The sequence below is a fragment of the Cnephaeus nilssonii genome, assembly GCF_951640355.1.
Source record: "Cnephaeus nilssonii genome assembly, chromosome: 23".
In the NCBI taxonomy this organism is placed as follows: domain Eukaryota; kingdom Metazoa; phylum Chordata; class Mammalia; order Chiroptera; family Vespertilionidae; genus Cnephaeus; species Cnephaeus nilssonii.
The window spans coordinates 19198322-19210672 of record NC_137094.1 but is presented as its reverse complement, the minus strand read 5'-3'; the positions used below and the strand labels follow the sequence as shown (position 1 = coordinate 19210672).

Here is a 12351-nt window from a genome sequence, read left to right as displayed (position 1 = left end):
CCCACACCCCTGCTTGTCCTGACCCTCAGGGTCCCGGCAGAGAGACCAGCTGCCCTCGGAGCAGGGAGCCCGGTGGGCCAGGCAGTGACGGGACACGCCATCCCCGCTCTCCAGCCCCGCACCCACCCCCCACCTGCCGAGTGGCCCCCGAGGATTTTGGGGGCGGGGGATTGCAGGAGCCAGAGTCACTTGCTTATCAAACCGTCAGGAGGCCGGGAGCCGCGGCATAGTTTGTTAAAAGACCTACATGGCTCTGGCCGGCGTGGCTCAGTGGATAGAGCGTCGGCCTGCGGACGGAAGGGTCCCGGGTTCGATTCCCGGTCAAGGTCACATGCCCAGGTTGCGGCTCGATCCCCAGTAGGGGGCGTGAGAGAGGCAGCCGATCCGTGACTCTCTCTCATCATGGGTGTTTCTCTCTCTCGATCCCTCTCCCTTCCTCTCTGAAATCAATACAAAAATATTTTTTTTTAAAAAGGGTTTCCTGCCCTGGCCAGTGTGGCTCAGTGGATAGAGCGTCGGCCTGCGGACTGAAAGGTCCCGGGTTTGATTCCGGTCAAGGGCATGCACCTTGGTTGCGGGCACATCCCCAGTAGGGGGCGTGCAGGAGGCAGCTGATCGATGTTTCTCTCTCATCGATGTTTCTAACTCTCTATCCCTGTCCCTTCCTCTCTGTAAAACATCAATAAAATTTTTTTTTTTAAAAAAAAGGGTTTCCTGGCATTGACCAGTTTTTTAAAAAATAGTAACAAAAATAAAAGTCCTCCTTGCCCTGCTGGCGGCCTTCACCATTGTCCAGTCTCCTGTGCACTGTACAGTCTCCTGATTCTATGGCCTCATCCAGGGGCGTCTCATCCCCCGAACCTGGGCCCCTGTCCCAAGCGCTGACCAGGCCCCCAGGGCCACTGAGTCCCCCCACAGGCCCAGAGGCAGCTGGGAGGGGCTGGCAGGCTGGGAAGGGCCCACCCGCCGTGGGTCAGCCAGACCTAAGGACAGGTGCCCTCCTGGGCCGCACGCCCTCCCCGCTCCCCCGCCCCGCTCAGCCACACACGCCCGCACTCACGTTCAACCACCAGCCAGGCGCTGGAGACGTGCAGCCCCGTGTCCAGGGAGTAGGGGCCCATGTCGGAGAGCCGGGCGCCCCGCACCGCCAGCCGGTGGGTCAGCCCGTCGGGGGACACAGACACCTCGTACTTGCCGCCGGGCTGCAGCGGCTGGTGCTTGAAGTGCCAGGCGGCGAGGGGGCAGGGGCTGGACAGCACGCACTCGAAGACGGCGTCGCCCCGCTCCTCGCAGCGGGCCTCGGACAGCGGGACCACCACGCGGGGCGGGATGGCTGCGGGGGGAGCGGGAATGGGGCTGTCAGCCCGCCCGCCCAGGTGGGGCCAGCTCAGCCCCCTCCCCCCGCCCACACACACACACCCACGTCACCTCAGAGGGTCCCCTGGCACCCCTGTGTGGGTCAGAGGGGTTCCCATTAGGTTATGAACAGGAAGACGGGCCCTGGCTGGTGTGGCTCAGTGGATAGAGCGCCGGCCTGTGCACTGAAGGGTCCCAGGTTCGATTCCCGGTCAGGGCACAGGCCCGGGTTGCGGGCTCCATCCCCAGGAGGGGGCGTGCAGGAGGCGGCCGGTCCATGATTCTCTCTCATCAGTGATGGTTCTATTTCTCTCCCTCTCCCTTCCTCTCCGAGATCAATAAAAATGTATTTAAAAAAAAAAAAAAAAGAGAGAGAGAGAATACCGACCTTGGATGTGTGGTCCCCTCCCCGCGATCACTGTCACGTTCGTCTCCCCCACCCGTGGCGCCGCCACGGCCCCGCAGGCCTGCCCGCTCCGGCGCCCGCAGGCCCCGCTCACCGCTGGCCTCCAGCTCCGTGGAGAAGACCTCGGCGTCCTCCACCTTGACCTGGTAGAGGCCGGCGTCCTCGGGCCACAGGTCCTGGATCTGGAAGTGGTAGTGCTTGCCCAGCCGCCGCGCGCTGCGCTTGCTGTGGCTCTCGGAGCCGTAGGGGATCATCTCACCGTCCTGGGGCCAGGAGAGGGAGAGGGGTTCAGGGCCTCCGCGGGTCCCCAGAACCTCCTGTCCCGATCCCCCCCCCCTGGCAGCAGCCGGCGCTTGACTCCCACTGGCCCAGGCACTGGCCCGGACGACACATTCCTGGGACTTACAGGGGCTGGGGCAGGGGGAGAGTGGGGGTGGGTGCAGGCCCCAGGCCAGGAGGGAAATAAACCGTCCACGGGGGTGCGTGACGCGGACCACAGAGCCAATGACCTGCCGGCGATTACCTAACACTGAGGCGCCCGCAGTGGGCCGGGCACTGTTTTAGGGACTTCGGACGGACACATCAGGGGATAACACACAGACAAGGGTCCCTGCTCCCAGGGAGCTGAAATTCTATGGGGGAGACAGACACATACTAAGCATCATCTATATATATATAAAAGGCTAAGTGGCTGACCGTCTGACCGTCCGACCGTCCGACCAGTACATAGGACGTGCACTGGCAATTTAAAAATAAACGTTGACTCGTGCACGCGCGATCCCTATAAAGCTCTCGCTGGCGAAGAGCAGTATTAAAATATTTTGTATTTTAATTTTATAATACTGCATCATATATACTCTTTGGACGTGTAATTTTTTGCAGGGATGTAAGTACCACAGGAATCTTCCATGTGCACGAATCCATGCACCGGGCCACGAGTAAGTAGACAAATATAACGGACGTTAGAAAGAGATAGACCTGCCCTGGCTGTTTGGCTCCCTGGTTGGAGCGGCGAGAGAGAATCACGCATCGGCTGCCTCCTGCATGCCCCCTACTGGGAACCGAACCCACAACCCGGGCATGTGTGCCCTTGACCGGAATTGAACCCGGGACCCTTCCGTCTGCAGGCCGACGCTCTTGACGAGGACCTCAGAACCTCTTTCTACACCCCCCACCCCGCCCTGCCCCCCCTCCCCCCCGTGTCCTGGTTGGAGAACCCGGTGGCTCCGTGAGTCTCTGTGGCGTGTCTACACCAGGGTCAGACCCGACTCCGAGCAGGAACTCCGGGGGGACATGGGGCTCACACCTGTGTGCTTAGGTAAACCCACAATCCCTGCCCCTGGGACCCGCAGCATCCCTGCCAGAGCCCTCCCCTGGCCGCGGGCCCCCAGCCGCACCTTGTACAGGTAGACATTGCTCTCGGGATCCTTGAGGTCCAGGTCCAGTTCGAAGAACGCCACCCCCTCTTTGGTGACCTTCATGTGCTTCGTGTTGGAGACCGTGTTGACGTACTGGGGAGGACAAACCCATCAGGGGGCGCCCTTCAGGGCACTGCAACCCCTCAGGCCCCGGACCCCCCAAATCCCAGGCAGGTGGGAGGCGTGAGCCCCGTGGAGAAGGGCGTTCTCCGAGAGGAGACATCAGGTTGGGAAGGGGAGCAAGAAGGAACCCAGGCGTCCAGGGGGCGCCGAGAACACAGTAGGGCTTGGTGTTCATCGGTGGTTTCATCTAGTAAAAGCGAGTTGAGCGCCTACTGGGTGTCCTAGGTGTACCGGTAAATACTGCGGATTCTTTTCCATAGACGAAGTCACACATAGGTTGATAGATATGCAGTTTGATGTGTATGCTGTTTTGTTGTATTGACAACAAGCTTCAAAGCTTCCTATGCCAAGTTTTCTGAAGGTGTTAACATCATAGATATTTTTACGCTTAAAAATGTCGAATTTCGTGCCCAAAAAAGAGCATTTGCGGGAAGTTTTAGTTCATTACTTTATTTTGAAGAAAAGTGCTGCTGAAAGTGATTGTATACCTTGGGAAGCTTATGGTGAACATGCTCCACCTCAAGGTACGTGTGAACGCTGGTTTAAACGCTTTAAAAGGGACGATTTCGATGTGAAAGACAAAGAACGTCCAGGTCAACCGAAAAAGTTTGAAGACCAACAATGACAAGCATTCTTGGATGAAGATGCGTGTCAAACTCAAAAACAACTTGCAGAACGATTAAACGTTGCTCAGCAAACAATTTCCGATGATGGTGATGATGATGATGGTGATGTGATGATGACGATGATTATGATGATCTCGAGGGTGACAATGATTATGGTGATTGTGATGATGGTGATATTGGTAGTGGTGATGGTAGTGATGATGATGGTGATGATGGTGGTGATGGTGGTGATGATGATGGTGGTGATGGTGGTGATGGTGATGATGGTGGTGATGATGATGGTGATGGTGATGATGGTGATGGTGGTGGTGGTGATGGTGGTGGTGGTGATGGTGGTGGTGGTGATGGTGATGATGGTGATGGTGATGGTGTTGGTGGTGATGGTGGTGATGGTGATGATGGTGGTGGTGGTGATGGTGGTGGTGGTGATGGTGATGATGGTGGTGGTGATGGTGGTGATGGTGGTGATGGTGATGGTGTTGGTGGTGATGGTGGTGATGGTGATGATGATGGTGGTGATGGTGGTGATGGTGATGGCGATGATGGTGATGGTGATGATGATGATGGTGATGGTGGTGATGGCTCTCAGGAAACCCTTGCTATGTGTCGGGCACTCAGCCAGGTGTGCCCAGTGCACCCTCTCGCACCCCCTCTCGGCAGCCCCCTGAGGAACCTGTGACCATAACACCCATGTTACCAACAAGGAAACCAAGACACGGCGGCCCTTCTCCGAAGCCCAGTGTTAGTGTCAGAGGCCGGTCCAAAGCCAGGACGTCGGCTCGGAAACCTGGGCCCTGGGCCAGAGGCCACCTTGAGGGCTGGATGAGGGCGGGAGGCCGGGCTGCAGGCCCAGCTCCGGGGGTGGGCCCGCGAGGCCCCGTGCGGGTACCTGCGCCATCCTGTCCGCGCGCTCCCTGCGCATCTTCTCCAGCTTGCGCAGCATGCCGCGGAAGTCGGCGATGCCGTACTGGATGCACAGCCTCTCGTAGTCCTTCCGGTCCGCCGACATCAGCAGCTGCCACACCTGCTCGGGGTCCATCTTTTTCTTGGGAGGCGGGGCGCTGGGGAGCAGGGCCGGCGGGTCGGAGGCCAGGGGAGCCTCAGGAGCTGACCCCCCAGGGGGCCTGGGGCGCTGCCCTCCCTGCACCCCGGGAAAGGGACCGACCCCCTCCCCAGCTTCCTAGCAGGATCCCGGACCTAACACCTCCTGGTGTGGCTTTCCCAGCGCGATGCCTTCGGGGGCCATTGCCCTGTTGCTTGAAACACACTGTCCCAGCGGGACGCCCCGTCTCCCCAACGAGCCAGTCAGGCCCCGGAGGGGCGCTCAGAAGTGGCAGAAGGGCACCCAGCGGGCCCACCTCGGTGCACCCCTCTTCCCACCCCGTCCCTGCGGTCCAGCCCCCCTGCCCCTGCTCAGGGCGGAGGCGAGGGCTGAGCCTCAAGTGCTCATGGAGGCAGCGGGGGACGGGGACCCCCCACCACGGACGCCCACACCCACCTCTTCCTCAGCATCCTCCGCAGGTCCATCAGCTCCTTACTGAGGTCTGCAACGGACGGGCAGTGAGGCTCGGCCCCCAGGAAGCCGAGGGGGGTGAGCAGGGGGTGGGAGGAGGGCGTGTGGTCCGTGGCCAACAACACGGAGCTTTGGAAAGGGGGCCCTCAGGTGGCCCGGCCCGTGTGGCTCAGGGGTGGAGCCTCGACCTCTGAACCAGGAGGTCACGGTTTGATTCCCCGTCGGGGCGCATGCTCGGGTTGCGGGCTCGATCCCCGGGAGGGGGCGTGCAGGAGGCAGCTGTGACCCGTGATACTCTTTCTTCATGGATGTTTCTCTCTCTCTCCTTCTCCCTTCCTCTCTGATATTAATACATATATAGATATAGATATAGATATAGATATAGATATAGATATAGATATAGATATAGATATAGATATAGATATAGATATAGATATAGATATATAGATATATAGATATAGATATTTTTAAAACAAAAGGTGCCATCCTGTGGACTGGACCCAGGTGGCCTCTGTGGGGGCCTGGCCAAGTGGGGGGGGCACCAGGCAAGAAGCAGCCCGCCCCCCAAAGGCCCCAAGCACAGCCCTTCGACCTACCCTCCTGGGGTTCCGTGGCCCTCTTCCGTTTCTTCCTAAAGCCGACTGCACCGTCGGGGAGGAGCGGGGAGTCCGTGTGGGCAGGGAGGAGAGAAGCCAGACACACCTGTGGTCTCCCCAAGAGCCGCTGAGCACCGACCGGGGTCCCGACCCCCCCCCCCCCATCCCCCGAGGCGTGGGACAGCCCAGCAGCAGGGATGAGCGGGATGGAGGGCCTGCCCGTCATACCCGTGGACACCCCAGAGCCTCCGCGGGACTAACGTGGGGCCCCCCTGCTGGCACCTCAGGCAGGGAGGACTCCCCCACCCCCCTGCTCAGGGGCCAGGAGGTGGCTTCCATGTGACCCCTGGGACCATAGCTGAGCCCCATCGGGGAGCTGCCGTGTCAGGGTTAGGCCCCACTTTGCCAACCAGCTGGCTGGACCTGCAGCCATTCACCACCCCCCCCCCCCCCCCCCCGTCTCCATCACTTATGGCCCCTCCCCGCCCCCTGAGGCCTCTGACTGACTCCTCTTGGGCACCCCAGGGGCCTGAGCACCGATGAGGCAGGCGGGGGGCTGGGGGGCTGGGGGGGGGGCCCACCTTCGATGACGGTGAGCCGTGCGGAGCACACGGCCTCTCCGTACGGGTTCTCGGCGATGCAGTAGTACTTGTCCGTGTCCTCGCCCGTCAGCTTGCTGATCTGCGGGGGGCCGAGCGCGGGGACGGGGGCTGGCACTCCCCCTCCCCCGTGACGAGACCGGGCTGTGGGCTGGCCCCCCGGGGGTGGGGAACGTCCGGCCCGAGGGCCGTATACGGCCCGAGAAATCATTGGGCCTGGCCCTGCCGAGGCATTAGCCGTGAGCTCATTCAATATTTGACCACCTAGAACATCGACCTAGGAACCAGGAGGTCAGGGTTCGATTCCCGGGCAGGGCACAGGCCGGGGTTGTGGGCTCGATCCCCAGTGGGGGGCGTGCAGGAGGCAGCCGATGGATGATTCCCTCTCCTCATGGATGTTTCTCTCTCTCTCCCCCCCTCTCCCTTTTGCTCTGAAATCAATAAATTTTTTTTTTTTTTTTTTTTTTTTTTTTAAAGAAAGGCCCTCGCTGATGTGGCTCAATGGACAGAGCGTTGGTCTGCGGACTGAAGGGACCCGGGTTCGATTCCCGGTCAAGGGCACATGCCCAGGTTGCGGGCTCCATCCCCAGTAGGGGGCGTGCAGGAGGCGGCCGGTCCATGATTCTCTCTCTTCATTGGTGTTTCTCTCTCTCTCTCTCCCACTCCCTTCCTCTCTGACATCAGTAAACAAATATATATTTAAAAAAGAAAGAAAGGAGCTTGTCCGTCAAAGACGGGGTGAGCCGGGCTTGTCCCCCTGCCGCCTGACTCCACCGCTTGCGTTCTTGTGCGTCTGTCCACAGCGCCCCCAGGTGGCCGGAGGCGGTACTGCGGGCCTGCCCGGCCCACACTGGCTCCCGCCCCCGGAGCCCCAGTGGGGTCAGGCCTCCTGGCTGCAGGGAGGTGAGCGGAGGCGGCCTCCTCTGGGGGTCGGGGGGCCGCGGAGCCCCTGGAGGGGCCGAAGGAGACCCCGGGGCCGGGGGGGGCGGGGTTCTCACCTGCAGCGCGTGCTCCCTGCTGCCCGGGGCCGAGAGCAGCTGGAACTTGCTGGAGTTGCCGAGGTCCCCCTTGCTGCTCCGCCAGCGCACCTGGGGCGGGGGCTCCCCGCAGACCACAGCCCGCAGGACGGCGTTTCTCCCTGGGGCAGAGCGGCCGCTTTACCCGGCTCTTACCCTCCCGGCTCCAGGCATCTCGCCCACCCGGGTCAGGAAGGGGGCCGGCCGCCGACCTGGACTCAAGGACCCTCGTGGGCACAAGGCAGGCTCCCTGATGCCCGGTCCCCGGTGCCCAGTCCCCGTGCCCAGTCCCCGTGCCCAGTCCCCGTGCCCAGTTCCCATGTCCAGTCCCCGTGCCCAGTCCCCAGTCCCCAGTCCCCGTGCCCAGTCCCCGTGCCCAGTCCCCGTGCCCAGTCCCCAGTCCCCAGTCCCCGTGCCCAGTCCCCGTGCCCAGTCCCCAGTCCCCAGTCCCCGTGCCCAGTCCCCGTGCCCAGTCCCCGTGTCCAGTCCCTGGTGCCCAGTCCTCGTGTCCAGTCCCTGGTGCCCGGTCCCCGCCTCCAGCACGCACAGCCCCCGTCCCCACATCCATGTTCCTCTCAGTCTCTCCCCCCCATTTCACTCTCTCTAAAAAAAATAGAAAGAAAATATGGCCCATTCTTTCCCTAAATCTGACTCCGGCCCAGGGTGGGTGAACAGGGCCCGGGAGGGAGGGGCCTTGTCTTGGGTCCGAAGGACTCCCCCACGTCGGGGGCGGCGGGGCCTTTTTGTGGTCCCGTGTCGCCCTCTGGGCGGGAGTGACAGCCGTGGAAAGGGGTGGCTCTCGGGTGCCCGGAGGTGCTGGTCCTGAGACCCCAAGCTGGGAGCAGCTCCCCTCAGGCCCCCCCCCCCCCCAGCGCCGTCTCCGTGGGGAACTGTGTGAACTCCAGGACCTTCCCGGGGGCGAGAGGGATGGGGTTTCTCATGACCTTGACCTTGTCAGGTCTGGAGTCGGACCCGGAGTCAGATTTAGGGAAAGGATGGGCCATATTTTCTTTCTTTCTTTCTTTTTTTAGAGAGAGAGTGAAATGGGGGGGGGGGGGGGAGACTGAGAGAAACATGGATGTGAGAGAGACACATCGACCGGCCGCCTCCCGCACGCGCTCTGACTGGGACGGGGGGGGGGGGGGGGGTGGGGGGGTGGGGGGGGTGCCGAGCCTGCAACCCAGGTGCGTGCGTTCGACCCGATTCAAACCCGGGACCCTTCAGTCCACGGGCCGGCGCTCTACAAACTGAGCAGCACCAGCCGGGGCCCCAATCGCATCTTGTCTCAGAGGAGCTAGACCCATTCTGCGCCTTCTGGGACCCAGGCAGGCACCCCCCCTCCCCCCAGTGCAGGCAGATGTGGCCTGGCTGGTGGGGACGTGGGGACGTGGGGACGGGGGCTGTGCGTGCTGGAGGCGGGGAGCGGGGTCCCCCCAGCAGCCTCCCCGCCGGGCCTCACCCTCCGCCAGCGCCATGGTGACCGGCTTCTGCTCGAAGTCCGGCAGGCTGCATCCCTCCGGGACCTCGGCCACCAGCTGCCGCGTGGTCACCCCGTGCTTCTTGACCGGCTTCCCTGTGGACGCGGGAGACAGGGCGGTGGGCCTGCCCCCCTTCGTGAGCGGCCCTCACCACAGGGCAGGACGGACCCCCCCCCACCCCCCCCCCCCGGGAGCTAGAGGCCTGGCGGGTGCCCTGGCCCCGCGCCGGGTGGGACAGACTCACAGCTCCGGCCCGTGGGGGGCACGGCTGACTTTTGTGGGGGAACCGGCAGGGAATGGGGGCCCTGGGGAGAGGGCAGGGGCCCCCTGGGGAGACCCCGGGAGTGTCCCTGAGGAGAAGCTGGAGAAGGAGAGAGGGAGGCCCACCTGGCCAGGAAGCAGGACCTGCCTGGGGAGGTAAGCCGGGGGGGGGGGCAGGGGGAGACTCTAAACCCTTTAATTTCTTACCTTTTTTTAAAAATATATTTTATTGATTTTTTACAGAGAGGAGGGGAGAGGGAGAGAGAGTTAGAAACATCGATGAGAGAGAAACATCGACCAGCTGCCTCCTGCACGCCCCCCACTGGGGATGTGCCCGCAACCAAGGCACATGCCCTTGACCGGGAATCGAACCCGGGACCCTTCAGTCCACAGGCCGACGCTCTATCCACTGAGCCAAACCGGTTAGGGCAAATTTTTTTTATCTTTTAAAAATACATTTGTATTGATTTCAGGGAGGAAGGGAGAGGGAGAGAGAGAAACATCCATGAGGGAGGAGAGAGAATCATGGATTGGCTGCCTCCCGCACGCCCCCTACTGGGAAATCGAGTGCAACGCGGGCCTGTGCCCTTGACCGGGAATCGAACAGTGACCTTCTGTTCATGGGTCGATGCTCAACCCCTGAGCCACACCGGCCAGGGTGATCCCTTTATTTAGGAACACAACTCAAAACCCAACGTAGAAACTGGGAAACGTGGACACCGGTGAGCTCCCGGGGCCCGGAGCCCCGCCCTCCCCTCCCCTCCCCTCACCTGCCATGGTCTGGCTCCCCGGCTCCTGAGGGTGGCGGGCGATGGGTCCTGGGAACAGGAGGAGGAATTGGTTCTGGGCGGGCGGTGGCCAGTCTTACCCTGCCCCTCCCCCCCCACAGCATCAGGGCACCGGCCCGTATCTGGGGGGACCCGGGTGTAGTTGCCGCCGCCCCCGGACGCTGGCCCAACCCCAACGAACGCCACCGATGGGTTTCCTGTGGGTCCCTGGCCCCGGAGGCTGCGAGGGCTCCGACGCTGCCCAGAGGCCCAGGTCCAGGAGACAGGTGGGGTGAGCCCTCACCCCGTGTGGTGGGCTGGCCCCCGGGGGGACGCCCAGGCCCGACGGCCACTCAGCGGGCGAGGCCGCCTCCTCCAGCCTCAGGAGCCCAAGCCCCCCACTTCCAGGGGTTTCCCCGCTCTGACAGCCTGGGGCCCTCGACTTTTTAAAAAATATATACACACTGGAGGCCCAGCGTGCGAAATCGCGAGAGACCCAGACCTGCCACGCCGCGGGACCCATCAATGCACCTCCTGGTGACCGGTCTTTGGTCGTCACGGCGTTACGACCACTGGGGTTTTTATGATATAGATGTTTACTGATTTCAGAGAGGAAGTGGGGGTCAGGGGGGCGGGGAGAGAGAGAGACACACACATCCATGATGAGAGAGAATCAGGCATCGGCTGCCTCTTGGGGATCGAGTCCGCAACCCGGGCGTGTGCCCTGACCAGGAATTGAACCTCGACCTCGTGGTTCATCGGTCGATGCTCAACCACGGAGCCACGCCGGCCGGGCTGGCGGCCTTGACCTTGGACATGCCTTTCTCAGGGACATACGGGTTTCCCAGTGGGCCCGGTGGCCCCTCCCTCCCACCCTCAGCCAGTCTGGGCTCAGCCCATCGGGGGCCAGGCCTGCAGGATTCCCCTCACTTGGCTGCTCGTGGGTTCTGGTCCCCATGAATCCATCTGCGCCCCCCACTCCCCCCGAGGCCGGCGAGTTATCACGTCAGGTGGACAGGTGTCTGCAGCCTCTTCCCACCTCCCCCGTCCCCCCAGTTTCCTCTCGTGGCCTCGGTCCATCGTGGCCGAGGGGAAGTGCCCCCCAGCAGGAGGCACAGGCTCTGGGCCGGGAGAGACCCCTGAACTGGAGGCGAGGGGCCGTCTTGGAAGGGTTCCCAGCCATCCCCTCGCCCCCCGACGTGGCTGGCCCTCGGCCACTGCATTCCATTCCCCGACTCCGTTTCCCGCCCGAGCGCCTGGGACCCGCCGGACGGGGCACATTCCTGCCCACACCGCCTATTCCGTTTCACAGTTGCCCACCCGCTGGCATCGCCGGCCCCACGGCCCCTGCCCCGCCGCGCAGGAATGCCACGGAGCGCCAGGGCGTGCCGGCTCGGTCACAGGGCCGCCGCCACCGTGTGTGAGGCGGGCGGGGAGTCACGAGGGAGCGCCAAGGCAGAGGCGGCCGCCCAGCTGGCAGCGGGGCCCCGTGCCACCCACGCCCGGGACGGCCGCCTGGCCCCCCGCCGGGACCCCACCCTGCCGCCCGGGCCTCCGCGCTGTCACCGCCCTCACCTGTCATCGTCCCCGCCCGCCGGCCGTTTGTCACCGTGAGGAGGCGGTGCTCACCCGGCCCCGGCTCCCAGCTGCCCCCCCCCCACACACACAGCCGCTCGGCCCCCCCCTTCCCCGCTATTAGGGCGCAGCTGACAAGGAGCGAGGCGCAGAGCCCGGCGCACGGGATGGGGGTTCCCAGGTGAAGCCAGGTCACCCTGGGGACCCCCCTTCTCTTCAGGAAGAAGCCAGACTTGGTGAAAGGTCAAGGCCATGGGGGGGGGGGGAGTTTGGCTGGCTGGGCTGGAGACCGAGCACCGTGCCCTCCACTGGATAGTGGGGGGGGGGGTGAACCCTCGTGTCCACATTCCAGCCCCCCAATGAGGCTCCTGCCCCCGGGACCGGGACCCACGGCCCTCCCTCCACCCCCTGCCCTCGCCCGGCGGCTTCAGCCCTCGGACCCCCGTTCCCGCGGCCTCTGCTTGCTCAGCTGGGGGCTCTCTCGGCCGCGTGGCGATGTCCCAGGTCCGGCCCCGGGTCCTTATTCTGGACAGCTCGCCGGGCCTTTAACCTGCTCACCGTTTCATGCCCTAAGCCCCCGTGGTCGGCAAACCGCGGCTCGCGAGCCACAGGCGGCT

General features: G+C 63.1%; 1 protein-coding gene across 1 annotated transcript in view; it reads right to left on the bottom strand.

The window, feature by feature from the left end:
- The window catches only part of IGFN1 (immunoglobulin like and fibronectin type III domain containing 1), a 28696-nt gene that overhangs the window by 15902 nt on the left and 443 nt on the right, over positions 1 to 12351 (bottom strand). The window contains exons 2-11 of the mRNA XM_079763776.1: positions 10163 to 10210; positions 9113 to 9226; positions 7399 to 7775; positions 6620 to 6719; positions 6039 to 6083; positions 5428 to 5473; positions 4819 to 4990; positions 3160 to 3273; positions 1857 to 2025; positions 1061 to 1333 (exon numbers count right to left, since the gene is read on the bottom strand). Coding sequence (XP_079619902.1) covers positions 1061 to 1333; positions 1857 to 2025; positions 3160 to 3273; positions 4819 to 4990; positions 5428 to 5473; positions 6039 to 6083; positions 6620 to 6719; positions 7399 to 7775; positions 9113 to 9226; positions 10163 to 10169 — 1417 coding nt within the window. The 5' untranslated portion in view covers positions 10170 to 10210. The remainder of the gene's footprint in view (positions 1 to 1060; positions 1334 to 1856; positions 2026 to 3159; positions 3274 to 4818; positions 4991 to 5427; positions 5474 to 6038; positions 6084 to 6619; positions 6720 to 7398; positions 7776 to 9112; positions 9227 to 10162; positions 10211 to 12351) is intronic.